At 41.1% G+C, this 12,299-nt stretch overlaps 2 protein-coding genes across 2 annotated transcripts in view; both read right to left on the bottom strand.

Annotated features, from left to right (window-relative positions):
- Positions 1-2,652, bottom strand: part of LOC130207933 (potassium voltage-gated channel subfamily B member 1-like) — a 40,016-nt gene extending 37,364 nt beyond the window's left edge. Inside the window, 1 exon segment of the mRNA XM_056436715.1 lies at positions 2,080-2,652. Within this exon segment, the coding sequence (XP_056292690.1) occupies positions 2,080-2,634 (555 nt within the window). The 5' untranslated portion in view covers positions 2,635-2,652.
- Positions 2,653-5,016: 2,364 nt separating this feature from the next.
- LOC130208508 (prostacyclin synthase-like) lies at positions 5,017-12,081 on the bottom strand. The gene is made up of 10 exons (XM_056437689.1): positions 12,014-12,081; positions 11,231-11,354; positions 10,296-10,471; positions 9,869-10,012; positions 9,231-9,358; positions 8,575-8,756; positions 6,406-6,559; positions 5,988-6,169; positions 5,447-5,598; positions 5,017-5,310 (listed from the first exon to the last, which is right to left on the bottom strand). Exons 1-10 carry the CDS (start codon positions 12,079-12,081, stop codon positions 5,160-5,162), a joined length of 1,461 nt encoding a protein of 486 aa, XP_056293664.1. The 3' UTR covers positions 5,017-5,159.
- Positions 12,082-12,299: the final 218 nt, after the last annotated feature.

Raw genomic sequence — 12,299 nt, forward strand, 5'->3', positions numbered from 1 at the left:
CAAGAATCTAATTTAAAATCCTTCTCCTCACCTACAAAGCCTTAATTGGTGATGCTCCATCATATCTTAAGGAGCTCGTAGTACCATATTACCCAACAAAAGAGCAGTGCTCACTAAATGCGGGGCTAGTTGTGGTTCCTGGAGTCTTAAAAAACAGGATGGGAGCCAGAGCCTTCAGTTATCAAGCTCCTCTTCTTTGGAACCAGCTTCCACTTTCAGACACAGTGACCTCATTTAAAAGTAGACTTCAGACTTTCCTCCTTAAGAGAGCTTATCGTTAGGGATGGCTCAGGTTTGCTTGGGTACAGCCCCTAGCTATGCTGCTATAGGCCTAGATTGCGGGGGGACATCTAAGGACATCTTTTCTATATTCTTCTGTATAAATTCATGTCCCATCAATGCACATTACAAACTCTACTTTTTCACCAGAGTCTTTGTGCTGTCTTGCCTCACAGGCTTCGATGGATCGTGGTTGTGTCTGGATCCTGGTCCCGGCCCTGGTCCTGGTCCTGGTCCTGGTCCTGGTTCTGCCTCCTGCCTCCTGCCTCCTCTTAAGTTTGCTCCTTTTCTGGAGTCTTTCTGCTTTCTCACCTCAAGGTTTTATCTGGACCGCGGTCCTGTCTGACACCTACTGCTATTATCATTATTATTATTAGTTGCACTGCTATAAGTATTGCTAATACCCTTACTGCTTTTATTATCATTATTACATCCACTGTTGCTGCTATTGTTGGTAGTTGTAACTTTTTCATCATGCCTATTAATCATTACATTAATAATTTATGTCATATGCATTAAATGTGTTGTAACTCTGCTACATTTTCTATTCTGTACACATAACATCTGTTGTACTTCTGTCCATCCAGGGAGCGGCATCCTCCTCTGTTGCTCTCCCATCGTTTTTTGGGGGGGGGGAGCTTTTCCTGATCCGATGTGAGGTCCCGGGACAGATGATGTCGGTTGTATGTGTCCAGATTATAAAGCGCTCTGAGGCAAATGTGTGGTGTGTGGTTTTGGCCTGTACAAAATCAATTTAATTTAATTCAACTGATACACCAATGACATATGGTGAAATATTCCAAATTAAATCTGAAAACAAAAGCTTTTTTCAGACACTCTGTGTTAATGTGCAGATTCCCCAAAGAGTTGTATTGGTGAAATTTAATCAGGTAGTTATTTAAGAATTGTGATTGAATGTTGACCCAGTCACATCTTTCAGCCAGTTCACTTAAAAGGCTGTGAACATTAATATTGATCATACAACATTGCAGTTCTCTTGATCCTGGAGTGTGAGCTTTGAGTCTGTTAATGAGCTGAATGATTCAATACTGGACTGTAAATAAGGCTATGGGATGGTTTAAAAGGGGTTGACTGAAAGGTGGTCTACAAATATATATATATATATATATATTCTTAGCAGGAGAGTCTCTTTTAGTCATGTTATGGGTTAAACTCTAACACTAACACTCCCCTCTGTGTTGACATTGAAAAACAAACATTAAATAATTACCCCAGGAGAACAGCGTGCAGGCAATAGATGGCTCAAGAACAGCTATCTGACTGAAACCAATACTGGGAGTCAATGAAGGCTGTTAATTAACTTGCCAGTAAAAACAGCACATTTTCTTAAAAATAGAAAATACACCTAATTAAGATTATTGAATGAAGTGGAGTAACAGTTCTAAAGTTATACTATTCTACAAATACACACTGATGGAAATGCAAAGGTTTGCTGACAGCTTTGATGTTTACCTCTTGAGTAAAAAACATCTCATTCTCTCTCTCTTGAACTCCAGTTGCTCAAAGTGACAGATTAAAAGCAATGAATCGTATTTAAAGAGTCCGACATCAGATCAAAACAGTCTCACAGAGCCTCTGGATGTTGAATAACATTAGTTTAGGTTACCCCTTTTCTTTTTTTGGCTTACTATTTTTCTAAATGTACACCCTTTTCATTAGGACCAAACTACTCCCTTCACTTCTTGAAGGATGAATATTTATTAAAAACGTAAATAATATAGACCTTTTTTGTTGTATATCAATGCTATTCTCACTCATGGTGGCTGTGTAGGACATTACCTTAGCAGCAAATGATGAGCTTGGTTTCTCCAAGAGGTCCCACAGCTTCTTCCTCTTCTCAGAACAACATGTGGTTGTAAACTCCTCTCCGACCCTCTCACTCATATTCTCAGCCTCTCTCTTTAGCTCCTCGTTCATTTGCTCCTTTTTCTGGTGGTACCTGGCCTGGCAGCAGGACTCCAGGTAGATCTCGTCGATGCCCCAGAAGTCCAGCTCTTGGCTGAACGAGAGGGCGCACATTTCTTCCATCATGTGCAACTTTCCGGTGCGGTAGAAGTTCAGAATGGAGGTGAAAGCTCCGGGGTGTCTGTCGAAAAAGTACTCACTGTCATCCAAGCTGTAGTCATCACATATCTCCAAGATAGAATCGTGGGTGTTGCAGTCCCTCAGTTTGCCCAGTCGTGTGCGGGGTAGCCTGTCCAGCGTCCTCCACAGGACTTCGTGGAGAAGGCCCCCCACGTTGAGTCTCACACGGCAGGTGTGCGTCTTGCTGCCGGTGATGTCCATGGTATCCGTTGGCAGCGAGGTGGCCGACCGAGACTCGGTTTTGATCATCTTCACTCAAGTCACTCGGTCACTTGAAAAGACGAGAAGATCAAATTCGGCAGATTAAGAAGACATGGTCCGGTAGATGACCGCATCAGGGTCCCCCCTCGTTTGTTTTTATGGCTGTAATTAAATAAAGAAATACATTATTGAGAACACTGTTGAACAGCCATGTGTGTCCTACACTAGTAATGTCAGATGGTTTATCCACTCATGAGAGAACCAAATAGACATTTTAATCAGCTTTGAGAGGCACAGCAGCTTTTTTTGCTGACATGGGTGGCGGTGGGGGCGGTGTAGGGGTTGAGAGCCAGCCCAATGATACACTGGACTCCACTTGTGAGCGCTGTCCGGTGCTGAAACGCCTGTCAGTCACTCTGCAGACTGCTGTCTGTCGCTGTCCGCGGACTATGGTGCCGAGACGTCTCAGCTCGGTATGGGACAGGGACCAATCCCGATTCAATGGCATCGTAGAGAACTACTCATGCAAATGTATTGCTCTACATATTAATACGGACTGATACTAACACCGATTAACTATGATTTACAGCCCATAACATATTAGATCCACCCATCAGATCATTATCTAGTCTAGTTTTAATTAAGAAACAATTATATCAGTTCCTAAAGTTAGCTGGGCAAAAAGCCATAACTATTGGCGCGTGTCTGAGTCATGCAAAACGACTGCATTTTCTGGAAATATATTAATATTCCTTACGAGCTGAAAGTCAAAGTACATATTGTCCATGGTGGTAAGCAACGCCAAATGAAGACAGGACATACACTATCAAAGTGAAAACAAGTTTCATTAAAAATGAAATCTGAGATGAACACAATTAATTAATAATTATACATACGTGCCTCCCGTTTATTCCGATCATCTTACGGACGGACATCAGAAGTGTTTCAGGTGTAAACGCGTAAAAAAACGTGCTATCTCCGTGCAGGTGTCCGGTGCTCAGCTGGGAGCTGGTGGAGGCATCATGAGCTACGTGGCGACATGTTGGAAAAGATATCACCGCGTCCAGTCCGCGCTGACCAGCCGTCTTGGGGCGATTCAACAAGTAAACTATTGAGAGAAGCCGAGAATGCTCTCGGTGCCGCTCCTTTCCCTGCTCACATGGAGTGTGAGTGAGAGCTGGCCCGCGCCTGTGACTGTGGACGGGGTCCTGCAGGGGGCTGATTTCACTCACGCTCCTCCAGCGGCTGCAGCCTGTGTGAGTTTAACCCTGGCAGCGCCAGTGAGTCACAGCTCAGTGCATCTGCATGGTGGTTCTGCTTTGTGGAGCCGTGTTAGCAATCAATATGAGGAACTACCATCTTGGGCCAGAACCTTTTCAAAATAATTTAAAGGTACTATATATCCATAACAATTATTGAAAAACTGTAATCTTATGAACATTATTGTAGACATTTTAAATATGTATTATTTAACATTATAATATGACTTATATAACATATCAGTTATGTTGTGGGTTTTTTCACAAGGGCAACGAACAAGAAACATTACCCTTTATAAAACAAGGCAACATTGCAAGTATAGTGAGATTAATAAAGTAGTACGAAAACGAGTAGCCAATAGAAGAGTAACACATGCAGTACTAACATATAGAAAGGCCACAGAACCTACCATATATACTATGGGCCACACATGCAGCCTAGAGACGGACTAACTGTAACGTGATGCTTATTCTTCCCGGATGGTGGCCTGTAAATGCTCACTACACTGGAAAGTAATACGGAATACAATATCTGATATAAGTTTGTGCAATAATAGGATCAGTTCAGGCAGAGACAACCCAACTGGCACACAAGCAGGATCAGTGGGAAACTTAATCAGTGATCCACACAAAAGGGCTCAGAATAATTATACTGAAGCTGCATTTCATGGGGTTGATTTTGTCCATGATTGTGCCCCAACTTTGTACATGTTTTTAATTCTTAAACATAATGTAACATAATGTAAAAAGAGCATATTCGTTGTTGTTCCTCTGCAAATGTGCACTTACAGTCTGTGGTCCAATGTAGATCTGCTTAGTCTAGGAAGTGATCTGTTAATTTACAAACATATAAATCTAAACTTTCCACTCAGCTTCAGTGTGCAAACAGCTGGCAAGTGTCCATGTGACAGATGTGTGGGTGGCTCTGTTTACAGTAGAGGCAGTTCTCTAATTACCCTCACGCTCTGTATTTAATATACAAAACCATCCTCCAAAGCTTAACTTCTTACAGCTCCTAAAACCGCCACCGTGTGAAGACAAATGGCATTGTCTTGTTATTAGTTTGACTCACACAATAATAATGCGGGGTGCAACTCAAATGTTTATATGACAGCAATGGATTCAACAATAATTTTATCAAAAAACTCTTAAGAAATTTGACAACACAATATTGTATTATTTACATTTATTGATAAATAACAAAATAATGATATACTATAAATATAGAATTTAAAAAAGTAAAAAGGGCATATTGACACTATAAACAAGATACATGTGCATAACAGATATGTGTATTTGCTTGTTTTTAAGCACCTAGTTTGTTTTGCTGGGTTTGTATCGGACAAGCAAGTCCCCCTCCGGTTGGAGCATCCCAAATCCATAATGACTGGTGTTTACCTCCGGCATCTGAGCATTTGGGTCACACAGCTCCAAATCATAGTTACTCAAAACCATGAAAACAAACCTGAAGAATAAACACAAAGAAAAAATAACATTTTAAAATTCAAGCCGAAATTAAAAGTTAACAAACCCCAGTGTCGGTCATTTTGAGGCCATAACGATTGTGAAGTTACATGATGCAGTCATTCTAGGACACTCACTGTCTGATTGTATTGATGGCAAACTGCTTTCCCACACAGCCATTGGTCCCTGCGCCCCACGGCATGGTGTAATACTTCAGCAGCCTCCCTCCTTTGTAGAAATCTTTCTTCACTGATCCATCTTGATTCAGGAACCGATCATACTTGTATTTCTGGAAAGGAAACACATTTAGGGATGCAAGCAATTCAAAAATACCTATTTATTTTTGAAAATGTGCTTATTCAAACGGTTTAATGCCTGTTTGTTTGTCTAAGTTATTGTGAGCAAGAGTTTCTTAATGCAGCCTGCAATGTCCTCCCCAAGCTGTGGGAGCCGTGTGGTTCTGTTCCCGTGCTCAGCTAATTTCTCAATGGTCCACTTGGTTTGACCTCTCACTGGGTAACACAGAGCCAGCTTTGTGTAGGTGTCAATTGCACCCTCCATAAACAACTACGCTAATTACATTCAAGTCTGCCTTCAATAAGTCCCGAAGACATTTACTACTATAGTCCTGCTGGCAGCCTAGTACCTTTTTCATTTAAACAAGACAGGACAACAAACCTGTGGCTCGTGGTGAATCTCAGGGTCCATTTGAGGGCTGTTGAAAGGGAACAAACACACTCTGTCTCCTTTCCGTAGCAGGTACTCTTGGCCATCAGCCATGTGAAGGGTCTTTTCCTGCACTACTTCTCTGGTAATGAAAGGGGCAGCAGTGATTCTCAGTGTCTCTTCCAAGACGCTATCTGGGGAGGGGCAGAACATTTTTTGTTATTGACAGAAAAAGAGTGGCAGCTTTTTCCCTCATTTGCAATATTTATATACTCTTTTGCACTATATATACATAATGTGTATTATTCAAGATTTCTTGAAATGTGAAACTAGACTTAAGTTTCAACCTCCTCTTACTGACAATAAGACCAACCTACAGTGCGACCAATACATGTTTCTCTTTTTACAAAAGCTGGGATCAAGCCCTCACCAAACACAGGTGTGTCCATAGGTCTGTCCGGTGATGAGGTCTTCGAGGTTTCCATCATTGAGATCCCGCTGAACTCCCTTTTCACCGCTGCCAGAGCTTCAGGATTTGTCAATAAGTAGCCTAAGAGCCAGAACGCAGCAGGACCGACATTACCCTGAGAACAGACACAGACTCACGTGAAGACAATGATAAGGTTTCTCTCTCGCTCTCTCTGCCGTTGCATAGGGACGGCCCAGGTGGTTATTGGTTCAAAGCAAATAAGAACATCAGAAGGCAGCCATAGTACTCACATCCATCTCTTATGAAAGTTGCAACAAAGTACACATTAAATAAAAGTTTACTTAAATTAAATAAAAAAGGTTTAATGGATCTTAAGTGCTGGTGAGAGAAAAAAGAAGAAACAAAAAAAAGAACAGTTTCCTTTTATGTGTCTGGGATGAGAGCAGCCACGCTCTGGACAGTCTCACGACTGGCAAAGCTCAGCGTGGTAATGGTTTACTTAATAAGGAAAGCCATTGGAAACCTGAGGTCTTCTGCCATCCGTCTGCGTCCAAAGGAAGAACACGCTATGAAGCTATTTAGATTTACAGCCAACTGAGGCACTGTTTGCTAGGAGTAACCACATGAAATAGTATACACTTTAGACATTTAACACATCGGCTCTATTACCATGTGACTCTTAAGTCACTGCAAATGCACCACAAAGTTTAATGAATGCTTACTTTAAAATACATAAACACTGCTGATAATATAACTTAGTTTCACAAGAACCAGACATTATCCAAACTTTTGGCAGATGTATCACAGGCCGGAGTGTGGAAGAGCTTCTACATCTTTCACGGTTTGAACTTAATTGTAATAAAATGTATTACAATATGGCAAGTCATTTCTGCAAAAACTCCTCTGTATGCCATGAAAATGCTGGTTAAATGCTCCCACTAAAGTCTTAGGTAAACATAAACAGTGACAACAAGAAGTTATGACTCAAAACTCGTAATTACATGGAAATAAACCACGGTGACAAGAGCAACAAAAAAAAAGGACGAGTAAGCAGCCTGCAGCATCAGAACATGTTAAAGTAAACATCCGATTTATACTTTTGATGCAATAAACCCCCCCAGTAGGCTGTAGGAGAGACTGTGTGCGTAAGAAGTCAAGACCAATATATTTCAGGGGAAACACTGTGACCTGTGTACTGTCGTGACAGTGAAAACAAATCATTCAAGTTGCTGTCATTGAAGTCCATCACTATTAAAAAGTAGTCAAGAGACATTGTACTATATTACAATCTTCTATCTTTGTTCCTGAAGACCTTTCCATGGTTTTCCAAATCCAAGACAGAACAGCTGCTGTGAGAGCAGAAGTGAACAGCACACTCGTGTGGCGAGTAAAAATACTGCACAGTGGGGGAAGAAGTAGACCGACTCAGACTTGTTACTTAAGGAACAGAGTTCAACATATAAGGGTGTTTATTGGTGTTATGATAATATTCATAACTATGTTTTAATCGGTGTATAATCCACCAAAACTAAGAATTGCTATGTTTTCTATAGCTTAGAAAAAGCCATATATACAGTGCATGTTGTAGGGAGCGGGCCACCCGTCTTCCACGATGTCCCCCATCTTGTACCGCCATGTTTTACGGCAGCCCGGAACAGACACTAACAAAACACTGGCTCCAGTGTAACCTTTTGTTTTTAATTGTATCTGAAGGTAGTGATGCGTAATACAGTAATAAACGAGTCCCAGTGCTAAATAATTAAAGATCATAGTATTATTTAGCACTGACGTTACTGGTGCTTTTCATCCGTAGCCTACTTTGAAATCTTTGTATGCCATTTATTAACACGCTGCAGCACACACTTACTTTGCTTTCTCTGGCTGAGCTCCTCCAACAACACACATTCTTTAGCAGTGTTTTAATATTTTTTAAGTCATTTACTTTGATTTAAAATCTCCATCTGCAAAGTACCTCGTAACTGCAGCTGTCATGTAAAAGTAGAAAAGTAAAAAGTACAATATCTTTCCTCAGAAAAGTATTGGAGTAGAAGTATAAACTAGGAGAACATTGAAATACCTCAAACGGTGCTACTTCATCCAAGCAGACAACTTTCCCAATCTATCGAGGTCAACTGAAATTCTTCCTTTGCACACACAGAATTAACTCACCTGCGTGGCCCAAAGTTGCATCAGTACTGCTTTGTTCTGCATCTCTTCATTGACCCCCTCCTCCTGCAGGAGCCGCCTGTAGTCTTGAAGCCAAGGGCTGGACCCCGAGTCCTCAGCCAGACCTGCTGGAGCCAGAAGCTCCCACAGCCTCTGGCGAACACTCTGGGCTGTCCTCCTCTCCTCTGTCACACAGAGGGGCATCGAGTGAGTCACAGGCAAAACATCATCAGTTGAACGGAATGTGAACCCAAGCCCACATACATATATACATATATCATTCTGCATAATAGGTTTGTGAGGAACATTTTCAGACATGACAAGCAGGACTGAAGGAGGAGTGCATCATTTCGTACGTCAGGGTGGAACAAAAGCAATTCTAAGCAAGAATATAGCACACAAAGAAAGATGAATTGAATTGTTAGATCACAGTCTGTAGAGGACTTTGAACATGAATTGGGAGTTGTGAAAGACAATTAAAAAAAGATGTAGGCAACTGAGTCAATGAAACTCGCCATGGCAACTGCAAAACAAATCTCAAGGAACATCCATGAATGATGTCAAAGCACGTTGGTATGCCTTCTCCTGACTCTTGACTTGTAATGCTGAAATGAAGTTATGAAGCATTTCCTTGTGAGAGTTGTTTTCAGCGTCAATACCTGGCTTTAGTGTGCCCCTCGCCATTTTGGTTAGGAGGCCATCAAACTTCTTGTACTCTTCATAGACACTCGAAGGGTCTGTGCTGTTGTTGTTTTGTTCTCCTCCAAACAGCGTCAGGTACCCCGCCCTGCAGAGAAACAGATTTGTTTTGCCTTGATGGAAAGATAACCAGTCCCCACAGTTTTTCCCCATTCAAAAGCACTCAAGCGATCCCCTTTCAACTAGTATTTTTCCACTGGCCCACACAAGGTGCAGCATCTCCTTACGGTGGATGTCACCATGTCACATTAGCCCCATATACTGTTTCACATTCCAGATATCTACTTTCTCCTTTGTTTGCTAGTAAATCTTCTTATCATGAAAGACAGCTATACATTTAGTCTAACATCTGCTCAGCAAAAAAGTTTCACCGGAAAGGTGACCTTGAACATTTGTGTGAAAGAGTCGGCCTACATCGCTCTTGCTTTGTTTACAAACAAAGGACTGACGGGTGTGTAAACTGTTTAGCTAAAAGCTTTGGACATGAATGCTTTTTTTAACATAGTTCGGTGTGTGTGTGTGTGTGTGTGTGTGTGTGTGTACGTGTATATGTGTGTGTGTGTGTGCGGGGGCGGGGGGTGAGGGATGGCACTCGTACTTGAAGAGTAATCTGTAAGAAAAGTTGAACAGTCCCTCCTCTTTCCAGTCTTTCTGGTTCTGAGGCATTTCAGCTGTGAGCGAGGCCTTCAGGTGTCTGCTCATGGTTCTGTTCAGGGCAGCTAAATTCAATCCCATAAAGTGCCTGCGAACACAAAACGTTAGAATTTAGATTTTTTTAAAACTTTAAAATAAGAAAGATCGCATCAAGCGTGTGGTTTTCCTCTCCTTTCTTTGATGTACGAGAGGCGTCAGAGCAATAGCAAAACAAGAAGCGCTAAAAATAAAAAGGGAAGAGCCAATACTGTTCCCGAGACTCGAGTGGGAGGATCTCCACAATCTATTTTCATCTCTACATTTTTATGAAATGATATTGAGAACATACACTTCAAGCTTTCAGTTTAGAGTATAACATAATAAGGGCATACTTCTTCATTATTGCTTTGGCTTTAACCGGCTGGTGACATGGGAGCCGCAGGTTGAAAATCTTCTCCATGAGCATCTGTGCATAGCGATTAAAGTCCAGGGAGTCCGAGTCCTTGATGACTGTGTCGTACGAGTGTGGATCCAGCAGCACCGTCACATAACGTCCAGCAACACGCACCTGTACATCCGGGCCAAAGGGAGAAATGAATGAGACATAAACAGCTTTAACTCTTTTTGCAGTTTTAGAAAATGCAGTTAACACAGTTATACTATCTTGTACCACATTACTTTGTTTTAATTCATTTTATGTCTCTTATATCTTAATTATGTTGTCAGTTTATAAGCAAACCATATTCATCACAGTTTATTATCTGTTGAAATGCAATATTCTTTTTAATGACCACATAACTTGGGATCACATTTCTTGGAAAATAATTTGATAGTGCCACTCATATCAGACTTTGTACTTTGTTTCAGGATAAGTAAATCCGAGTATATACTATTTTTTTTCTTGAGATTATTGTATCGGTCACATGATGTTATGTGAATATCAACATATTCTTCAATGTTTAAAAAGTATTCTACAGTAACATTCGAAGTTTAAACTCCAGATTAGTCAAATTATTCTAATTCACCATTAATTCACCTTTCTCCTCTAAATTTAGCAATACAACTGATAATTGATAATAATGATAATGAAAATAATATATCTTCAGATAATCCTACTCATGAAATTAATTTTTGACTTTGAAAACAGCTGTTGACAAAACAAACTGACCTCACAGTACATTTAGTAGCTGATCTATCTTTCACATTATCTTCTTCAGTGGCGGTAGTGTCCGGGAATTGTGGGAAACACATTTCTAAACAGTTTAAAGATTTTGAAGCTGAACTTTCTCATGAATATGAAGTCCTTAGTATCTACAGGTCTACGCACTGTGAAAATGTCACCGTGTTTCAGCTTCATTCGGTTCAAGAACTTGAAAGCATCTTTTCCAAACTCAAGTGCATGGCCTAACCATGGGATGACTCCTTTATCCAGAGGGGGGTCCCTCTTGGATCTAAACACAAAGAAAGAAAAAAAACAAAGAGGAAGAAAAAAGAAAAAAAAAAAAAGTTAAACTGTGTATCTTCAAGATGTTCACCAGTTTTGTTATCGACAGTTTTAAAGATGGGGACACAACTAACAACATAGTGATTCGATCTCATTGGACACAGGCCTTTCCTTGGATATAATAACATTAGTAGGCCTATGCGGTGCAGTCTGTGTGTTATATCATGAGATGCTGGGTCGAGACAGGGGCGGCTTGTCCATAAGAGCGATTGGGTCGACGCACTGCCTAGGGGAAAAGAAGATTTTTTTCCTGTCGGATTCTACCACTAGACCGTCTGATCTGCCTCTGTATGTCATTGTCGAATCAGGTAGACTCTAGAAGTAAAGGTCAACTCAACAATCCGTTGTTTAATTGCCTCAAAGGAAAACGAAAACCAGTAAACACGTTTACACATTTCTCTGACTGGCGAATGAACAACCTGCTAAACTAATAAACTAGTTAATCACAATGCTGTGAGCGATACACTTGACAAGTTATTACAGGAACATAATTTACGACAGATTCAGTGTCAAAAAGAGTTTTTACACAGCGTTCCTTGTTGTGGCAAATAGTTCATTATTTACAACCCGTACACAGGACAATAAGTGAATCAAAGAGTCGCTCACCTCGATCTGTGTGTGAGAATAAAGTAAAGCAGCGCAGCTTGCCCGAGCAGGAAAAGGGTCCAGATCATCTCGTGCTTTTGGTCCTCGCGCCGCAGACTCAATGAAGTCCCTCCAGCTCTCACGTGGCTTTTTATGAGCTCACGTCTACGTCAGTGTGTTGCCTCTCATCCGTCATAACACGTGCACATTGCTCCTTAAACTAGAGCGTCAACTGTGTGTGGGTGTCTGACGTCATTCCCCGTTGCCATGGCCCGGTGACTTTGATTGACAGAAGAAAATCAATTAA

Source organism: Pseudoliparis swirei, chromosome 18, assembly GCF_029220125.1.
Source record: "Pseudoliparis swirei isolate HS2019 ecotype Mariana Trench chromosome 18, NWPU_hadal_v1, whole genome shotgun sequence".
Taxonomy (NCBI): Eukaryota; Metazoa; Chordata; class Actinopteri; order Perciformes; family Liparidae; genus Pseudoliparis; species Pseudoliparis swirei.

What these genes read in the sequence shown, in the direction of transcription:
- LOC130208508 (XM_056437689.1), bottom strand. Translation starts at nt 12,081, where the DNA reads ATGATCTGGACCCTTTTCCTGCTCGGGCAAGCTGCGCTGCTTTACTTT. An exon ending in ATTCTCACACACAGATCGAG is followed by an intron (nt 11,355 to 12,013) that starts GTGAGCGACTCT and finishes CTTTGTGTTTAG; the next exon opens with ATCCAAGAGGGACCCCCCTC. An exon ending in TATGGACACACCTGTGTTTG is followed by an intron (nt 6,170 to 6,405) that starts GTGAGGGCTTGA and finishes GCCCCTCCCCAG; the next exon opens with ATAGCGTCTTGGAAGAGACA.